The sequence below is a fragment of the Gekko japonicus genome, unplaced genomic scaffold, assembly GCF_001447785.1.
Source record: "Gekko japonicus isolate JY-2015 unplaced genomic scaffold, Gekko_japonicus_V1.1 scaffold46, whole genome shotgun sequence".
Classification (NCBI taxonomy): Eukaryota; Metazoa; Chordata; class Lepidosauria; order Squamata; family Gekkonidae; genus Gekko; species Gekko japonicus.
Window position 1 is genome coordinate 1140119 of NW_015169173.1, and position 18679 is coordinate 1158797.

General features: G+C 46.6%; 1 protein-coding gene across 2 annotated transcripts in view; it reads right to left on the reverse strand.

Moving 5' to 3' along the window:
- The window catches only part of HOOK2 (hook microtubule-tethering protein 2), a 29620-nt gene that overhangs the window by 3087 nt on the left and 7854 nt on the right, over positions 1 to 18679 (reverse strand). The window contains exons 4-21 of one of the 2 annotated variants that reach the window (XM_015415837.1): positions 17810 to 17860; positions 17156 to 17288; positions 16778 to 16845; positions 16401 to 16463; positions 16067 to 16147; positions 13135 to 13292; positions 12876 to 13016; positions 8797 to 8998; positions 8288 to 8398; positions 8033 to 8120; positions 7536 to 7605; positions 6802 to 6939; positions 5521 to 5608; positions 5437 to 5442; positions 2241 to 2275; positions 1936 to 2018; positions 676 to 779; positions 351 to 458 (exon numbers count right to left, since the gene is read on the reverse strand). In XM_015415837.1, the coding sequence (XP_015271323.1) occupies positions 351 to 458; positions 676 to 779; positions 1936 to 2018; positions 2241 to 2275; positions 5437 to 5442; positions 5521 to 5608; positions 6802 to 6939; positions 7536 to 7605; positions 8033 to 8120; positions 8288 to 8398; positions 8797 to 8998; positions 12876 to 13016; positions 13135 to 13292; positions 16067 to 16147; positions 16401 to 16463; positions 16778 to 16845; positions 17156 to 17288; positions 17810 to 17860 (1728 nt within the window). The remainder of the gene's footprint in view (positions 1 to 350; positions 459 to 675; positions 780 to 1935; positions 2019 to 2240; positions 2276 to 5436; positions 5443 to 5520; positions 5609 to 6801; positions 6940 to 7535; positions 7606 to 8032; positions 8121 to 8287; positions 8399 to 8796; positions 8999 to 12875; positions 13017 to 13134; positions 13293 to 16066; positions 16148 to 16400; positions 16464 to 16777; positions 16846 to 17155; positions 17289 to 17809; positions 17861 to 18679) is intronic. The other variant, XM_015415838.1, reaches the window with a different exon arrangement.

An 18679-nucleotide genomic window follows, 5' to 3' on the forward strand; every position in this document is an offset into this window, starting at 1 on the left:
GCGGGGGGGTGGTGGTGGAGGGTGTGTGTGGAGGAGACGGGGTGGTGTTGGTGGAGGAGGAGGAGACTGGGGACAGGGGGGAATCGGCAGGGATGGGGGGAAGCTTACCTGCTGCTGCCGCTTCCTCCTCCTGCTCTGCGTGGAGCTCTCCCCCCCGCGAGTATCGCGGGTCCCCTTTCTTGTCCAATCTAATTATCAAAACTCCCAAAGCCTTCCTGTTGTGTGAAACACACCAGCCCCTTAAGATACAGACCAGTGTCATGGTTAATCCAAAGAGAGCCTCTCCCACCCTGGTGGTGAAGAAGAAAGGCAGTAACCTCTCCCTAATGGCAGAAGGAAGAGGCACTTGCCTCCAAATGGGTTATCTTCTTATCTTTTTCCTGCAGCTGGTTTTTGAGAGCCTGGATCTCTAGGGGAGCGACATGAGGCTGCTGCTTGGGATCCAGTTTTTTGATGACCTGTGGAAGAATCCAGACAATCTCCAGGTTAACCAGGCTTTTTGTAAGAACAGAAACTGTGTGGTCCCCAACCGAAGACCAAAAACAATGGTACTGATGGAGTCACAATGACTGCAGAGCCATGCATGTGAGCTACCAAGATATTCTGCAAGACTTCTCCTGTAAATATATACATGCACACACACTGTGATGCACAGAAGAGGAGGACTTCACTTACTGTGCAAGCCTTGTCCATATAGCGCTTGTATCGCTCCTCCATGGCTCTCATGTCCTCGTCCTTCTTTTTCAGAGACTGCTGTAGTTCATCAATCTTCTTAGCAGCTGTTGAGAGGCAGGGACATCAGAGGCATCCAGAAGGCCGGGGGTGGGGGGAGGTAGAGGGAAGAAAAAGAAAGGGGTTCATATTCTACTGTAAACCCTGGGAGAATTACTGTTTCTATGTAGTCAAGGCTAGAATTCCTCCTTATTAGACTTGAAGCAAACAGAGGGGGCCTGGCTTCTGAGCTGGGTGTGAAGAAGAAGAGGAAGAAGAGGAAGAAGAAGAAGAAGAGGAGGAGGAAGAAGAAGAAGAGGAGGAAGAAGAAGAAGAAGAGGAAGAAGAAGAAGAAGAGGAGGAAGAGGAAGAGGAAGAGGAAGAGGAAGAGGAAGAGGAAGAGGAAGAGGAAGAGGAGGAAGAGGAGGAAGAGGAGGAAGAGGAGGAAGAGGAGGAAGAGGAGGAAGAGGAGGAAGAGGAGGAAGAGGAGGAAGAGGAGGAAGAGGAGGAAGAGGAGGAAGAGGAGGAAGAGGAGGAAGAGGAGGAAGAGGAGGAAGAGGAGGAAGAGGAGGAAGAGGAGGAAGAGGAGGAAGAGGAGGAAGAGGAGGAAGAGGAGGAAGAGGAGGAAGAGGAGGAAGAGGAAGAAGAGGAAGAAGAGGAAGAAGAGGAAGAGGAAGAGGAAGGAGGAGGAGGAGGAGGAGGAGGAGGAGGGATTGGATTTATACCCCGCCCTTCACTACCCAAAGGAGTCTCAGAGCGGCTTACAATCTCCTTTCCCTTCTCCTCCCCACAACAGACACCCTGTGAGGTAGGCGGGGCTGAGAAAACTCTGACAGAAACTGCTCTTTTTCAAGGACAGCTGTGCCAGACTACGGCTTGCCCAAGGTCATCCAGCCAGGTGCAAGTGGAGGAGTGGGGAATCAAACCCGGTTCTCCCAGATTAGAGGCCGCGCACTTAACCACCAATGTTACCTCTAAACTGTGGAGTCTTTTGAGCAAAAATTCTACTTTGTGAGCTACTGGCCTTAAAGTTTTGAGTGAGCGATTTGGCTGCTGCAGAAATCAGTTTGCTCTGGAGCCATCCTTCCTGAGCTAAGGCAAAAATGTGTGAGCTGGAGGCTAAAAAACTGTGAGCTAGCTCACACTAACTCAGCTAAGAGGGAACACTGTTAACCACTACACCAAACTGGTCTATATTCAGGGCTCTGACACCCAACCACTTACTAGTGCTATCCACTTTGGGCTCCAGTTCATCAAGACATTCTTTTTTCTTCTGCAGCTCTGCATGGGCCTCATGCAATTTTTCTCTGGCCAGGAAAAAGAGGCAAGAGTTAGACCTGAAGAACAAAGGCCCAAAATACTTGAAGGATGTGCACATATGGCAAAACAAACCTAGCATATGTAACATGCCAGGTTTTGAAACAGGCTCTTGGATACGTCAGCTGCAACATAAGCAAGTCCCTTGACCATTAGGTTCACAAAGCTCCTTTTCTGACCCCACCCCAAATACTGTGAATGGAATCACTTACAGGTGCTCCTCCAGCTTCTTCTGCAGCAGAGAAGACTAAAAGAAAAAGAGAGAAAGTCTGGTTTAGCCAGCCACCATACTCACTAATCCCTTAGCTAAAATCTAGTTTTGGCCACTAGAATGAGACAATGCTACAGGCAGTACAGGCAGCATCAGAAAATACATGTAGTTGTGCTGGGTCCAGTACAGGGGCCTGTAAATCTGCACACACAGATTGTCAGTAAACAATGGCATTATTTTAACTGGGTATCAGAGGCATCATAAATTTTAAAGCTCCAAGGTAACCGGGATGCTGCTGGACTCAAAAAGCATTTTAGCAAAACAGGACAAACAGAATCTCACTTGGTTGGGTAGGCAAAGAGCAACAGGAAGAATTTTCAGCAGAACTAAAACAGCTTTTTAATTTTTTACCATCAAGTTGCAACCAGCTCATGGAGACCCCTGTTCGGTTTTCAGGGCAAGAGACTAACAGAGGCCCCAGCCACATGGGCTGGAAAATGCGGGGGGGAAGCGTGGCTGTTTGCCCCGGGGCAAACTAACGCACGAGTGCGCAATCAGACGTCCGGTTGAGGTCCCGTGGCTAGGGGGGAGGTGCCGATCACACCACAGGCAAAGAAGCGGGGCGGCACGGCAAACGGGGTTGTTGTTTTTTTCTTTCCCTTTTTAAAACTGAAGTGTGCACATGCTCCATTGGGTGCTTGTGCGCATCCGTGGAGCCTTGGGGGAAAAAATGACCTGTTTTGCGAGGGGACATGGGCAGGCGCCAGATGCCACTGTGGAGGTGAGATCGTGCCCGGAAAATCCGCCTATCTTCCGTCTCTGTAGCGTGGCTAATGCTCCGTGTGACTGCAGCCAGAGGTGGTTTTGTCATTGTCTGCCTTTGCATAGCAACCCTGATATTCCTTAGTGGCCTCCCATCCAAATACTAACCCAGGCCAACCCTGCTTAGGTTCTGAGATCTGACGAGATCAGGCTAACCTGGATATCCAGGTAGGGGGGCGGGGAAACAACTCTTAAACTCCCCTCTCCCAAATCCCACTGCCTGGGATTGAGGCTGCAATCCCAGAACAAAAACAGGTCTATACCAGACCTGTGATATCCTGACTTCCTCCAAACTGCTCCTAGCTTTGAAGGCAGCTTGTGTGACAAAGAAACCAAAAGGCCCTCCACTCCTTTCAAGACCACTCTTGGACGGTCCATTTTAGGGTGTCAGGAGAAGTAGGCAACCCAAGGCAGGCCTTACATATTCAGCATTTACTGGGGCTCCTTCTAGGTACACAGTCATTTGCTGACACAACCTCTTTACAAAGATTTTAACACAGCATATCCCTCCTCACTGCAGTCATTTTAGCTTGTAAGTACAAGCTAAAAGTGTTCTATGCCCATCCATGCAATTGTATTAATTTGTGCTTCACCTAGTCACAGACACAGCTGAGGAGCAAATGTGGGGCACTAAATTCTGTCCCAACCAGGAAAGTTTTATTCAGCTTCACTGTGGCTACTGAATTAACCAGGCATTCGCACATACTGTCAAGTCTCTTTTTATACTGTAAGGGCTAGGTAAAGGTAGGTAAAAGTTTCCCTTGCTCAAAAGCCAGTCGAATCCGACTCTAGGGATGCGGTGCTCATCTCCGTTTCCAAGCCGAAGAGCCAGCACTGTCCAAAGACCGTGCTCATGTAGCCGGCATGACTAGACGCTGAGGTGCACGGAACGCTGTTACCTTCCCATTGAAGTGGTACTATTTATCTACTTGTAATTTCTTGCTTTCAAACTGCTAGGATGGCAGGAGCTGGGACCAGAGATGGGAGCTCACGCCGTCATGCGGCACTCGGGTCTCGAACTGCTGAACTACTGACCTTCTGGTCTGCAGTTCAGCATCTTAACCACTTGAGCCACCGCAGCTAGAAAGGGCTAGAAATGTACAAAATTCTACCTCCTGAAGAAATTACTTAAAAAAAAAAAAAGCATGCTTGCTACTCTTGTCCAGGATTCTCACAGAATATTTTCACTAGTTTCCTGTGGCCTCTATAATACTTTTCCCCCACCTGCCCAACTTCTCTTACTGCCTCCCCTATATGCTGAGGCAACTGATCTCTTAGCGATCAGAAACGCATGGCCCACTCACTCCCTTTCCATGATCCACAAAGGATAATACCTCACTCTCTGGGAAACACAGGGTACATAATGATGTGTGCCTCTAGTGTCCCACGTGCTATGCTCCCACATCAGATTCAGAAACAGCAAAATATAGTTAACGGATTACATGAGAGAAACCAACCTTGTTTTATCTAAGAGATTTAGGACTGATATAGTAGTTAACTGGCACCCTTTCAAACAGACCACTGTTTTAGAACACCACTGAGCAGCAATAACCACCTCAAAGCAATAGCCGTGATTTGCCTCAGGTTCAGCACTGAGAGACCTGTGCTCATGACACCCCCAAGCCTTCAGAATAGGCCCCTTAATAGCCCCTAGCCTATGAATCCAGACAAACCATCCCTCCTTGATGCAATAAGACACAACACTGACAGAAGAGAAGCAACAGTGAGTTTAGAGCAGAGTAGGTTAGACTGTGCAAGTACTTACAATGGCCTGGACAGGACAGATCAGCCAGCAAGTTAGGGGGGAAGAAAGAGAGGGATGTTAGCCAGTGAGAAGGGAAGGGTCCAGTCAGGAGATCACAGGGAGTTTTAACAGGCCACAGGAGGAGGATATATGGCTCTTAATTAGGGCTAGACAAACCACACTCTACCCTGGGAGTCCACTGAGATCTCTCTAACAGGTAAATAACCTCCTCCCTCTAAATAGGCAGTTCTCTCTTGCTCAGAACTGGCAGTCCAATCTAGTATTTCACACCTCCCAAGAGTGTGGGCCTTGTAACATTTACCATGGAAATTCTATGACTTTTGTCATCCATATGACAACAATCCTGCCAAATGACACCCATAGCTTGAAGCTATGCTCTGAGTGCTGGGATAATTGGGGAGAAATACATAGGGAATATAGGGACAGAGTTCTCTACCTCACACACAAAAGAGTACCTATAAGCCTGCATAAGACAGTGCAGCACAAAAATCACACATCCCAGCACACAGGTAATTTAACAGTTCCACTTTGGGCCTGGCAAGGGGGTGAATGCCAGTCACCATTACTGCCAGCTCATCAGAAGTTCTGCCTTCAGGAGGAAAGGAGACACAATGGCCTCTGCAAAAGCCTCCTCTGACCCATCTCGAACGACTTCTGTGAAGGACTCTGAGAACCCATTTTCCAGCAGACTCACATCCTCTGCCTTGCTTCCTTGCTCCTGAAGGGCCCTCTGGAGCTCTTCCACTTGTGCTTTGAGCTCCAACACTTGCTGCTGACTCAGTCTAGATGAGGTAAAAAAGAACAATTAAGCAGGGAAAGGGGAAAAGTCAGCTGCAAGTGACAATGGAAAACCTTGACATGTTGTCGTTATAAATTATTCTTAGCAGTTGGGTACTGAGAGAAGGCACAGCAGTAATCACTTCTCCCAGTCACCTGACAGTTTTTTCCTACTTCAGCAAAGCATGGGCCTACTGAGCTCCCATCCCTACAGGCTATCTTCTCCACAGAGCATCCATCATTTTGCCCTGTTCTCTAGAGATGGAACATGTTTAGTTATGTGAAACTGCAAGGAACATAAAGTGTGTATGAGCTAATAGAGTTAATGTCTGTGTAGAAAGCCAAGATTGGAACCATATTATTACACAAGGTCCTTAAAATAGGGAGGTATCAGTTAAAATACACAAGCTAGAGAGAAGCACATGAATAATAATGTTCTTGTTAAACCAGGCAAAAAGTACTTAAACTCAAGTATTCTCTATTTGAGCGTTCAAATACTCTATGGGCAAGCAGTAGATGTTGCCCCACTAGTTTAAGTAGAAGGTAAATATTGTTTAAAAGGTAAAGGTTCCCTTGCTCGAAAGCCAGTCGAATCTGACTCTAGGGTTGCGGTGCTCATCTCTGTTTCAAAGCCGAAGAGCCAGCGCTGTCCGAAGACGTTTCCGTGGTCATGTGGCCGGCATGACTAAACACCAAGGCGCACGGAACGCAGTTACCTTCCCACCGAAGTGGTTCCTATTTATCTACTTGCAATTTCTTGCTTTCGAACTGCTAGGTTGGCAGGAGCTGGAACTAGAGATGGGAGCTCACTCCATCATGCGGCACCCGGGTCTTGAACTGCTGAACTACTGACCTTCCACAGCCTGCAGTTCAGCGTCTTAACCACTTGAGCCACCGCAGCTCCTAAGTATTGTTACTTCAGCCAAAAATACAAAAAAAAGGGGTCTAGAATTCTGTGTTAAAACTGCTAGATTTTTTTTACCACCAGGAGTCAGTTTTGCCACTGTGGCTGTTTGGCAGGCTTGCTTGCTATTTTGTAAGTTGAAACATCAGAAACAATGTACCAGTTCTCTCCCCCCACCATTTTTGTCAGGGCTAAACAGCATATATGAAGAAAGTCAGGGCCTCCGCAGCCTAGTTCTCCCAACAGCATGCACGGAACATAGTAAACCTCTAAGCCATCCAGACTATTGGGTACCTTTGCTGGGCCTCCAGCTGGTTCTTAGTCCGGTTTGCTTCTTCCAGCAACACCTGCAGCTCAGCTTGCTGCATTCGGTATGACAGCTCCTGTGCGCACAGCATCTTGTTCTCGTGCTGCAGCCTCACAATGGTCTCCCTGAGCACAAGTAGCATAACACGTTAGAATATAAGTGGCAATGAGGATCAGCATCAGCTGATGGGAGTGGACTGAGGGGGATGGAAGCCCTTCATGGGTACAGGCCATTCTCCACCACCAGCTGTCATGGAGTCAGTCATGGAATACACCATCTTAAAGCAGAACAATGTATGTTGGGATATGAAGTCTTCAGATAATACATCTCTGTTACCTAGGCTATCCATAAGAAACACCCACTACAGTGGATGCTGGAAAAGCCAGACCCTAATTAGTAATGCAGGAAAAGACCTGGGATGGACAATCCCATGTAACAATAGAAGACATCCTTGGGACTAATCGTTCTTTCTACAAAGATTGGGAAACATATATCCAGAGGACACCCCCCCCCCTTACCAGGAACAACACCTGTACCGGGAACACCAGAGGTTGTGGGATTGCTTCACCTCACAATCCTTCCAAGCTTGACCTCACTAACCCCAGCTCCCAGCTGATGGAAGTGGACAAAAAGGAACATGGAAGACGGTAATCCATGATGTGGGCAGATTTTTGCTCTCCCTACTCCACCAAAACAAGATGCCTGAAGATCATAACTTTACTTGAGTTCTGCTGGCATGATCTCAGCAGCCAAGTTGTCCACAGGAGAAGCAATTTCTTCCAGCATGGGATCTGCAAAGGTATTGTGCCAGGAGAAAGATATTAGACAAGGCAGATAGTTGTGCTTGCAAGTGAAATCAAGACTCTGAAGATGTTGGTCACCTCAGATAAAGAGATGGTCAATAGTAAACTCAAGCCTATAAGGTTCTTCAGAACAGTTGCATGAGTGATGCTCTAGTACATGCTGCGTGCCACAAAGCCTTTTAGAGACATGATCACATCTCTGTGCACAAAGCTGTAATTCCTCATAATTCCTCCCCCCTCCAGCCAACTGATAACAGCCCTTGAGCTTTCTTCTCATGACTGCAGAAATTAAGCAGCACGTTGGGGTATAGGGTGATAAGTCTTTGCTATGGCTGCTCAGGTATTTACAATGCTTAAAATGCAACTGATGTCTCTCCCAACAGAAATACTGTAAGCTGTACCCTAAATGACTTACCAGCTTGGTTCAGGAATTTTTGCTGCACCTGAGCACATCGCAGCTCTTCATTGGCCTCTCGGAGGGCATCCCGTTCTTCAATCAGCCTCTGAGGAGAGTCAGGCATCAGTCCATAAACTACGGTAGTACTTTGCTCCAGAAAGACACAACCCAGATGTCTAAGACTCCCGCTCCCCCAAGTCTTCCCATTCTTCCACTGGAATTTCACCCAAAGCCCTGGGTACAGCTCATCAGGAGAGCCAGGTCCCACATTACCTCTTTCTCTTTTACCACTGCCTCAAACTTTTCCTTGAGGTTCCTGAATTCAAACTGCCACTTTTCTGCCTTCAAGGCTTCGTCTGCATGCTTGCTGTGGAGCTCCTGCACCTGGAGGAGGGGGTAACAGGAGTTTGCTATTTTATGCCAGTTCTGGCTCCTCGTTTCTACTCCTCCGCTGTTGTCACCAATAACCCTCTGTATAGCTTTCTCAGGTACCTCAGATCTACTTGCAGCACCACTAAAGCAGATATTCCTTGCTTTGGCACTGAGAAGAAACAGCTGAGGATGAGGGTTCTACTTGAACAGTCACACAGCACAGATCCAGTTACCAGTTCAGCTCTGGTCAAAAGGGTTTTTAAACTTTGGCGCAATCAGCTGTAGCTCAATAACACTCTAATGTGCCTTTTGAGCACCTTCAAATCAGAAAGCATGGCACTGTCTTTGTCAAGTGTTCCAATAATTTTGACGGTGTTCAACAGCTTGAGCATGGTCCCTTATCACCTCACCTGCCTCTTATGTGCCTCCAGTTGTGTGCGCACAGCATTAGCACGGCGCAACTCCTCCTCCAGCTCACAGGTGCGCTGCATATAGACTGTGTTCCGCTCCTCGAGCAGTCGAACCTGTCGTCGCAGGTCACCCAGGTCTTCTAGCTTCTTCTTGTAGGAGTCCACCATGGCCTCCAGCCGTCCCACCCTGTCTGATGAGTGGCTGCAGTAAATGACGCAAGGGAGGCAGACAAATGAAAGTGTTACACTTTTCATCACTAACTTTGAACTCGCACTGTATCCCCTCCAATGTCTAACAAACACAGTAACTCTTCTGAACGTGGAAAACCTCAAACATAGAGCACCAGAAGATTTTGCAGCAAGGCCAGAGTGTACCTGTGGTGTCCTCGCTTATTGGGGAGACTGTTTCTCCTGTAAACCACAATCTGTGTACATGAACTTAGTAGATTTTTGCTGCCACCAGGAATTAAAAAATCCAACTCTTTTGGTAGAATGACCCAGCGTCTGGGCGCTTCAGAGGACTATGTGGCCCTGAGGAAGGATTGTTCTAATTGCTGGAATAAATTTAAACAAATAATGATTTATAAAAGAACAAAATCGGTTTCTGGGTATTTTTTGAACTGTTGTTGAAGAAAGAAAATATAACTGACAAAGCTTGGCATTACACACAGTCTCTCATACACCAAAACTCAACTCCAACAGGCTTATCTCTCTCTCATATATAGCCACACAGGCTACTCTACTGCTCATATAACCACACAGGCTGAACTTTCTCTTTCATAGCCACACAGGCTAAACTAAACTCCAACTGCTTCCTCTGTCACACAGACTCTCATACACACGTCTATTCAAGAACACAGAATCACCTCATAGACATCTCTCCTCCCACACTCTCAGTCATCAGCCAATCACATCACACATCTCCCTCTATCACTCTTCCTTAAATTACCGCAGTCACACTAAACATTTAAAGAAACACACACACCAAAAATGGGATCATTACAGTACCAAAAACTGAAATAATTGTGGATGAACAACTAGTGTCCCCTTCATCTGAATCCAAGCCCTGTAATATATTCCAGATCTAACAAGAAGATTATTTCTTACTTTTACACTGTTCACATAGTCTGGGCCAAGGAATCAGTCACAGAACCATCTGTAGAGTGGAACTACGAACAGCAACCAAAAAACAGGGTATTGGATCCAGCAACCTATCAGCAGAAGTCACACATTTTTTTCCACATTACCCACCTCACACAAGTTGGGAGGCTACAGTGGTCGCCCTTTCTGCCTCTTCTATCAGCACAGCTCCATTGACAAGAGGCAGAAGGTAGTGCTTTCTCCCCCTTTCCAATGCAGCCTCCTGGGAATATTTCTCAGCAAAAACCAACAGAATTCTACATCAGAAGCGATGTTCCATGTGCTCATACAAATTCCTGAACTCTCAGAACTACAACCACAAGAATACACTTTCTCCCCAGAACGTCAAGTCTTGAAAACAGCAACATTTCTTATCAAGGATGTAATAAGCATACAGGCACCATCCTTGAATCCACTGGAATGTTTCTGCATTTCCTCTTGCAGAGGCAGCTCCCACAGAATTCCTGAACTATCTTTTGAAACCAGTCATTCAGGTGCGATACAAAAGTGTCTGAGAGTGAAAACCTCACCTATACATAGTGTGCATCTCTGAACTGAAGCCCACGTCTAAGACTCCTTGGAAGCTGCTGCATCTGGTATGTCCTGTGCCAAAACTTTAACAGAGATGAGCTCATCTCTTCTATCAGCAGAAAAGAAAAACAAGGTGTAGAAAAACTATTTATTCTTTCTTGATCCCAACACGTTTTGCCTATGACTTCATCAGGGGATCTATTATAAGCAAGGAAAATGCATTCATAGAATAAAACCATGTTTATCTATCTATCTATCTCTATCTATCTCTATCTATCTATCTATCTATCTATCTATCTATCTATCTATCTATCTATCTATCTAGATAGATAGATATAGATCTATATAGACATATATAGTCATTATAATTAGAGTAATTAAAAACACAGCAACCTGCAGATTGAAATTCTTTTTGAGAATTAGGTATTTTTAAAAGAATTCTATACTAGTTTATCCCTGGAAAAACAATTAAGTGAATCATAATGATTACATATTAAGAAATATGGTTGAATGCTTACCCTTTATAGCATAAGCTTTCAATCACACCTTGAGCTTTAGAACCGAAATCAAGCTCAGGTGGTTATATGGTCCTCATTAAGTCTCTTAAAGGACCACCATTCAAAAACATTGTCAGTTCACTGTAGCAAGCATCAATTCCTTATACAACAGAATATAACCATCCTCATTAAGTCTCTTAAAGGACCACCATTCAAAAACATTGTCAGTTCACTGTAGCAAGCATCAATTCCTTATACAACAGAATATAACCATCCTAAAATTAAATTAATTCCAAATTATAATACTAATACTTATTGCTTTACATTTTCCCATGATAGATTAGTGGCATATATATTTTAGCCTTAGAATCCACTCTGCCTCTTTTTTCAGAAGTATCTCATCATTGTGGTCTGAGACCTGTTGTATAGCCCAGAAAACTATATCATTTGCAGTATGGTTATTTCCCAAAAAGTGTGTAACTAAGGGGGCTCCTGTTTAAGTGAGATATTACTTCTATGTTCAGTAATGTGTTTTTAGACATCTTGCAATTTTTCCAATATATAATTTTTTTGGCATGGACATAAAATAGCATAAATAATATTTCTTAGAGTTCCAGGTTGTAAAATCCTTCAGTTGATATTCTTTACCATCTAATGGATTCATAAAAGAATTCATATTGCATGTAAACCTACAAAATGAACACTGACCACACTGTGGCCCAAACTTCCCTTTGGGAAGTTTAGTACCTGCTAAAAGTTGCTGTTCCTTCATTAGAGAGGTATCACTATGAAGTTATAAAGCAGTTAATCTTTATATATGCCACTAATCTATAATGGAAAAATGTAAAGCAATAAATACTATTATAATTTGGAATTTAATTTTAGGATGGTTATGTTCTGTTATATAAAAAACTGATGCTTGCTATAATGTACTGACAATATTTTTGAATGGTGCTCCTTTAAGAGACTTAATGAGGACCATATGACCACCTGAGCTTGATTGCAGTTCTAAAGCTCAAGGTGTGATTGAAAGTCTTCTTGAGAATCAGGCATTTTTAAAGGATTTTACAGTAGTTTCTCCCTGGAAAAACAATCAAGTGAATCATAGTTATTACATGTTAAGAAATATGGTTGTATGCTTACCCTTTATAGCATAAGCTTTCATTCTGTAGGTTCCTTTATTGTTTTTAATTACTCTAATTTAATTATAATGGCTATATATATTTAAATATGGTTTTATTCTATGAGTGTATTTTCCTTGCTTATAATAGATCCCCTGATGAAGCCAAAGGTGAAACTCATTGGGCTCAAGAAAGAATAAGTTTTTCTACATCCTGGTTTTCTTTTCTGCTGCTATTGCTGGTGTGGCCCTGACTTCTCATCTCTTCTATGCCTATGCTGAGCCACCACTGGCTGTTTGGGGTTCTACAGCCTTGTCTTAGGTTGGCTCTATATTAAACGTATATGGATTGGAGTGATGATTTATTATAGGATTTAGATCTCCCCTTTCCCTTGCCTGCCTGCTTGGGAGAGCAATAGCAGAGCTGTGGCCACTGGTATCCCCCCCCCAATGGGTTCCCCCCCCCCCCAATCTTATGAATTAGTCTGTTGATGGGAAATAATATTTGTTAATCTTTGTGAATTCTGGCTTTTTGTTGTTCTTTAATGCTGTGAGCCACTTTGAGTCTGCATTCTGGGGAGAAAAGTGGGCTAAAAGTGCCTGAAATAAATAAATAAGGTGGCTTACAACTCCAAATTAAAACTGTACACATTGCAATAAACCCCCCCCCCAATATTCCGAATAGGAATGGCTGAATGTTAAAGAAGTTGGGTGGACTCTGAGAGAGGCCCAGCAGCAACTTAGCAAAGCCTTGGCCCAGGGTTCCCAGGTACTGAGTTTGATGCGCTCACCGCAGCACGTCCATTTCATCTTTCAGTGCTTGTGCTTCCTCGGCCAGACTAGTCAGCTCCTCATTACGGTGCTGCAACTCTTGCACCTCCCTCTCTAGATCTTCACAGCGGGCTCGGAAGTCATCTCTGCCACTTTCCAGCCTGACCAAAGACATCGCTTTTTAGAGAGATCTGTCACAGCCCACTAAGTCAGCTGTCTTTGGTAGCTAGTCTGGGAGAGGGGGGCTTGTTCCCAGAATCCCCACAGCACATGCCCTACCTGAAGTTCTCTTCCTGCAGCTGCTCTATCTGGGTCTGAAGCAGTAGCAACTTCTTGCCAGCAAGGCCAGCAGCATCTGACTCCAAAGAGCTTTTCTGATCCCGCAGGGTCTTGTTCTCCAGCACCAGCGTATTCTTCTCTTCCACCAGGAGGGAGATCTGAGCAAGTGGAGAGAATCAGACACTCCCCAGCAAGTGGGGGCCACAGAGCTCTAGCCCAGTGGCCACTGAGACTTCAGCAAGATTGTAGCTCAGAATCCATGTAGTGCTAGCAGGCCAAAAGCCTCATCCTATACATTCACAGGAAAGCAGAGAGGAGAGCTTCTCACATCTTGTCTGTTGGCCCCTCCCTTGCCTCCTGCCTTCTATCAGACTGCATCTCAAGTGGCTTCCTGCTCCTGCCCTAAGCCAGCCCCCCCCCAGGCCTGGATTTAGTGAATCAGGAAAACCATGCAGCTGGCAACAGAGAGGGATCAAGTGCCTGTGTAAGACAATTTCCATGAACGGCCTCTGACTCCCACACACACACCAGAAGAAGAAGAGATTGGATTTATACCCTGCCCTTCACTACCCAAGGGAGTCACAGAGTGGCTTACAAACTCCTTTCCCCTCCCCTCCCCACAACAGACACCCTGTGAGGTAGGCGGGGCTGAGAGAACTCTGACAGAGACTGCTCTTTTTCAAGGACAGCTGTGGCTTTCCCAATGTCATCCAGCCAGGTGCAAGTGGAGGAGTGGGGAATCAAACCCGGTTCTCCCAGATTAGAGTCCACGCACTTAACCGCTACACCAAACCAGCTACTGAGACTAGTCTCATCCTGCACTAAGTTGACTGCTGTGGGGTGGAAACTTTATCACCCAAGCAGGGACTTTGAAAGCACTGATGTGCTGTTGCAAGAATGTGAGGCTGCAGGGTTGCCAGCAACCTGGAAAGATGTCACATCCCTTGAATACAGGCGCAACATGTGGAAATGGGCAGCTGAAGCTTTTCATGGTATGGAGGTAAGTAACACTCTGTTAAGGTTCTAGTCAAGAGCCAGGACATGGTTTCCCCAGGCTGTTGGCATCCCTGGGATGGCTTGTCTCCCCCCCGCCCCCCACTGATCCAGCAGGCTCTTCCCCAGGGGAAGGGTTGGTCCTGCCTCTACTGCGTTTGTTGCAGGTATCCTGAGCTTCTGTCAAGATTAACGATGCCCCTTCCAAATTTTTTACTTCATTTATTCCCTGCCTTTCTCCCCAGGGGGAACCCAAAGCAGCTTACATTGTTCTCTCCTCCATTTTATCCTGCATTAGGACAGATCCCTTATCTCCAACAAATTAAAGGCTCTTTCTATGCTGATCAGAACCTAGCTGAGGACATTTGAGTCCACACCTGTATTTGTTTCATTGCTGATTTGCTAGGAACATAGTATGTTGGATCCCAGCAGCTTTTTTATTTTTTCTTTATTTCAACTAACCCAAAGACCCAACGGTCTTGGATACACAGCTGTACTTGTAGAGCATGTGAAAGCTCCCCTCTCTCATTTTTTACCCTACCGGTCTTCCAAGTAATTCAGGGTAGCATCCATAGCTTTCCACTTGACCCTGTGAGGTAGATTAGTGTTGAGAAAGCGTGGTCCAGGGATGGATTAACTCAAGAGGAAAGTGTTCCTTGTGGGTCTGCTGCTCTGGAGGGCTACTGGTGGTAAGCAACCCCCTATGAGGCTGGTAGCTCAGCAGAGGAGCTGCTCATCTCAGTTTGCTCCAGGGCTAGTTTAACAGCCCAGGATTCCTTCAGGCTGGCCTACATTCACCCACGGCCCAGAGGGATCTGAATCTAAGCCCTTCAAGTCCTGGTCTAACTACTATACCACACAGGCTCTCCCCCTGGCTTCACCCACCACAAGTCCTCTTTTGTGCGCTGTGCAAGCATCCCTTCTGGCATTCTCAGGCGATGGTTAACTTGTCAGCATGGTACATGCTCTCATGCAAAGAGGTTAGGCTGGCCCCATTGGGCAAAGGGGGGGGCGGTCCACTGCTGGGTGAGTGGCTCTGTTATCACAAAGCAAGAGCTTGGGGAGGGAGAGGACACTCACCTTATTGAAGGGGGGAGGCATCTCCAGGGGCCCTTTAGCACCTTGGAGGAGTAAAAGTGGGGTTTAAGGGGGAGACGTCAGTCTATCCCTTTGCCAGACCCCTTACCACCCACAGCACTTGTAGTTATGTCTTTCCATCAGACCCCTCTGCAAAACAGCAGTGCTCCCACTATTTGGGAAGGGAGTCGTCAAGACCGCAGTCACATATTGGGAAGGGGGCATCAGACAGAGGAAGAATTCAGCAGGGGGCTCAGAATCATCAAGCTGGTTTTGCTCCCCACCTGAGCATCCAAAACAGTGAGTGGGAGAGCAGCAATGCACTGGGGGGAGGGGCAAGTGCTCGCACACCACCATACTGCAGGCAATCCCAGCTGGCTCCATGCAGCCCAGCAAAGCCCACGGCATACCACTCAGGGAGAACTCCCCACCCACCCACAGATGTGGGCCTGCATGGGGAAGGGGGGAGGCGAGACATGGCAGAAACCTCAAGCACTGGGCGAGTCCAAGCATCCCCCTCTCAAGCCTCCACACATGGAGTTGTGCAACATGAGAGGGAGATGTTCACTAGAAAGACCAACATGGAAATGGCATGTCATGCAGGACTGGACATCTGTGACAGCTCAGCCCGCACCCAACTGCAACATCCCCAGAAGACAGCAGTCCTTGCCAGGGAGGAACAGATCAGCTGGCACTCTGAGCTGCACCTCTTGACCTTTGACACCGCAGTGCATAGAGAGGCTTTGCACAGCAGTTACCACCACCGTGGGATACACATTTGGGATGCACATGGGAGACACATGGGATACACACAGCAAAGCTGACCATCTACACGGACCCCTTGCTCTCGGGAGGCACTGACCTGCTGCTCTAGCTCATGACAGCGCTGCCGCGTGTCATCCGTCTCTTCAAGATCATCGCTGAGGAAGTAATATTTCCGGGACTGCAAGACAAGAGAGACCATAAGTGAGGAAAGGAGGCAAAGAAGCAGCCAGTGAAAAAGAGTCCTTGCCAAAGATATTGGCCAATGCAAGCAATTCAGAGCAGTAGAGCAGTCTAGCCTGCCTTCTCTTCTCTTACCCCAGAAGGAAAGAGGTTTCCAGGCAAACCAAGCTCCTCCAGCCCTCCTCAGCTTAAGTCCATTGCATTGCCACCATTTATTGATCCCCCCCCCCACTATAGAGCATCACAGGTACCTGGCTGTCAAAGTTCCCATATGTCTCAGAGCTCAGTGTGTCCGAAGAATCTTTGGTCAACAGCTGCAGAAGAGGAAAAGTTTAGAACTTGGCTACATCCAAATGACACAGCTTTCCAGGCAATGTATTCTGGGAAGCAGGCATATGTCAGACAGAAAATGCTGTAGAATTTCATCTAGGAAGACCAGGGCTGGCACCAAGGGGGTGTTTCCGAGGATATTAGTGTCCCCACAGCTTCCACTAATACAATTTTGAAGCAAAATGATGAGAACTGAAGGGTACTTTCTAACCAAGGAGATGGTTATGATGCCGAAGTCAAGCCAGTTCACAGTGCAAAAGCTTATGCAAGGCTGCAGACCAAACCCAGTCATGCTCACCTCCTGTATTGCCGTCATAACAACATGCTGTACAGACTCCTCTAGGGTCATGATTTGCTGGATATGATCTGCAAACAGACGAGGTTGGATACTTGTTAATCTAGTGTTTTCTCTCTTTGCACAGCATTCCATAGTTCTTTCTGTGTGAGTCATGCTGCTATCAGGGTGACAGAATAGCCTCCAGAAGCAAACCAGAAGTCATCTGAAGGAGTCTCATGAATGTAACACAATGCTGGTTGTTAGAACACCAAATATTTCTGCCTAGGACTGCTTGAAGCAGCTGGTATCTCACTGGATAACACAAGAGGTGACCTCTAAACAGAGAATGTGGATGTATCCACAGTATAGATGCATCCACAGATGTTTGTGCATACATACCTTGCTTCCTCTCACAGCTGATGGCACAACCTAACACCAGCTGTAGCAACTTGCCCAGTTCAGCTGTGTCAGAAAGCTCTGCAACCAGAGCCACATCTGGCAATAGATGCTCAGGGACTTGGTGGCCCAACACCTGAGACAGAAGCATTGGAGACAAGAAGATGTAACTTCTGACAGCCCCCCACAGCTCTCCCATGTTCTTGCCACCACCATCCAGTTTAAGACACTTGTGGGTAATTAGGCCCATGCAAGGCAAAATGTAGGACCAAGGTTTGCATGATAAATGGAAAACTGCTTTAAAATATCCCAGCTTGGGCTTAAACACAGCCCAGCAGACTATATCAGTCACGTCCATGTAGCCTAGCAGAAAAAACTTTTGAAAACAGCAAGGAAAACAGACACTTCTTTGCCAACGAGCCACAAATGAGTGGTGTAGGGATGTGTGGCATGTATCTAATCCAAACTCTAGGGGAGTGATTTTGGCAAGTTTATTTGCAAGGTTTCCATCGCTTGGGGCCATCTAGTCTTTTAGAGAGGGGTCTGCTTTTCTGTTGCCCACTTATAGACCGAATTTCATAGAAGCCACATGTCATGCTCTGGGATTCTCAACCACCTTGCCACATGCCAGAAACCCCAGTAAGGAAAGATACTCACATCCTGGGAGTATTCAACTACACTCTGAAGGACCTTCTTCAGGTTGCTCATCTGAGGACAATATGGAAGAAAAGGATACATGCATGTATAGTTTTGTCTAAGTGTCAGAGACTTGCTTTCCAATAGCCCCCTCTGCCCTGGTTCCTCCTAGTGTACGCATGGCCCCACCTAGAACAAGTCATGCAGGTCCTGAGATGGAAAGCAACTGAATCTAAAATGTCCTACGCTGGAATGGAAAGAGAAGAACTGGTCACACCCAAAGTTACTCTGAAAGGTGCTGATGGAGTCCAAGAAACAGAGTTTAGGTCTTCTATTCTTGACAGCAAGAACACCACAAGCCTCCCTGCTAAATTTCACCCCCACCTCAAATCCACAGGTGGCCACTAGGCCTGACGAGACATTAGAGTCCTGTCTAAACTGCTTCTTGTTGAAAATTGTCGATGCACCGGTCTTTTCCTGAATATTAGTTATTGGCCCCGGTCACACGGAGCATTAGGCATGCTAGAGGGACGGAAGATAGGCGGATTTTCCGGGCGCGATCTCACCACCACATCTGGGAAGCATAGAGCTCCCGTGGCTCACCCAAGGCTTCCCGCCGAAGATGCGGGGTAAAAAACTAGTACCTCGGAGGTACTAGTTTCCGGAAACCGCGGGACAAGGGCAGGCATCTGATCACGTTTCCGGTGGCATCCGGCGCCCACCCATGTCCCGTCACAAAAAGGCTCCCCCCCCCCCAAGTCTCCACGGATGCGCACAAGCACCCAACGGAGCATGCGAATACTTGGGTTAAAAGAAAGAAAGAAAAACGCCGATCCGCTTCTTTGCCGCGCCGCAGGAGCGAGGTATGATCGGCACCTCCCCGGCACCTCC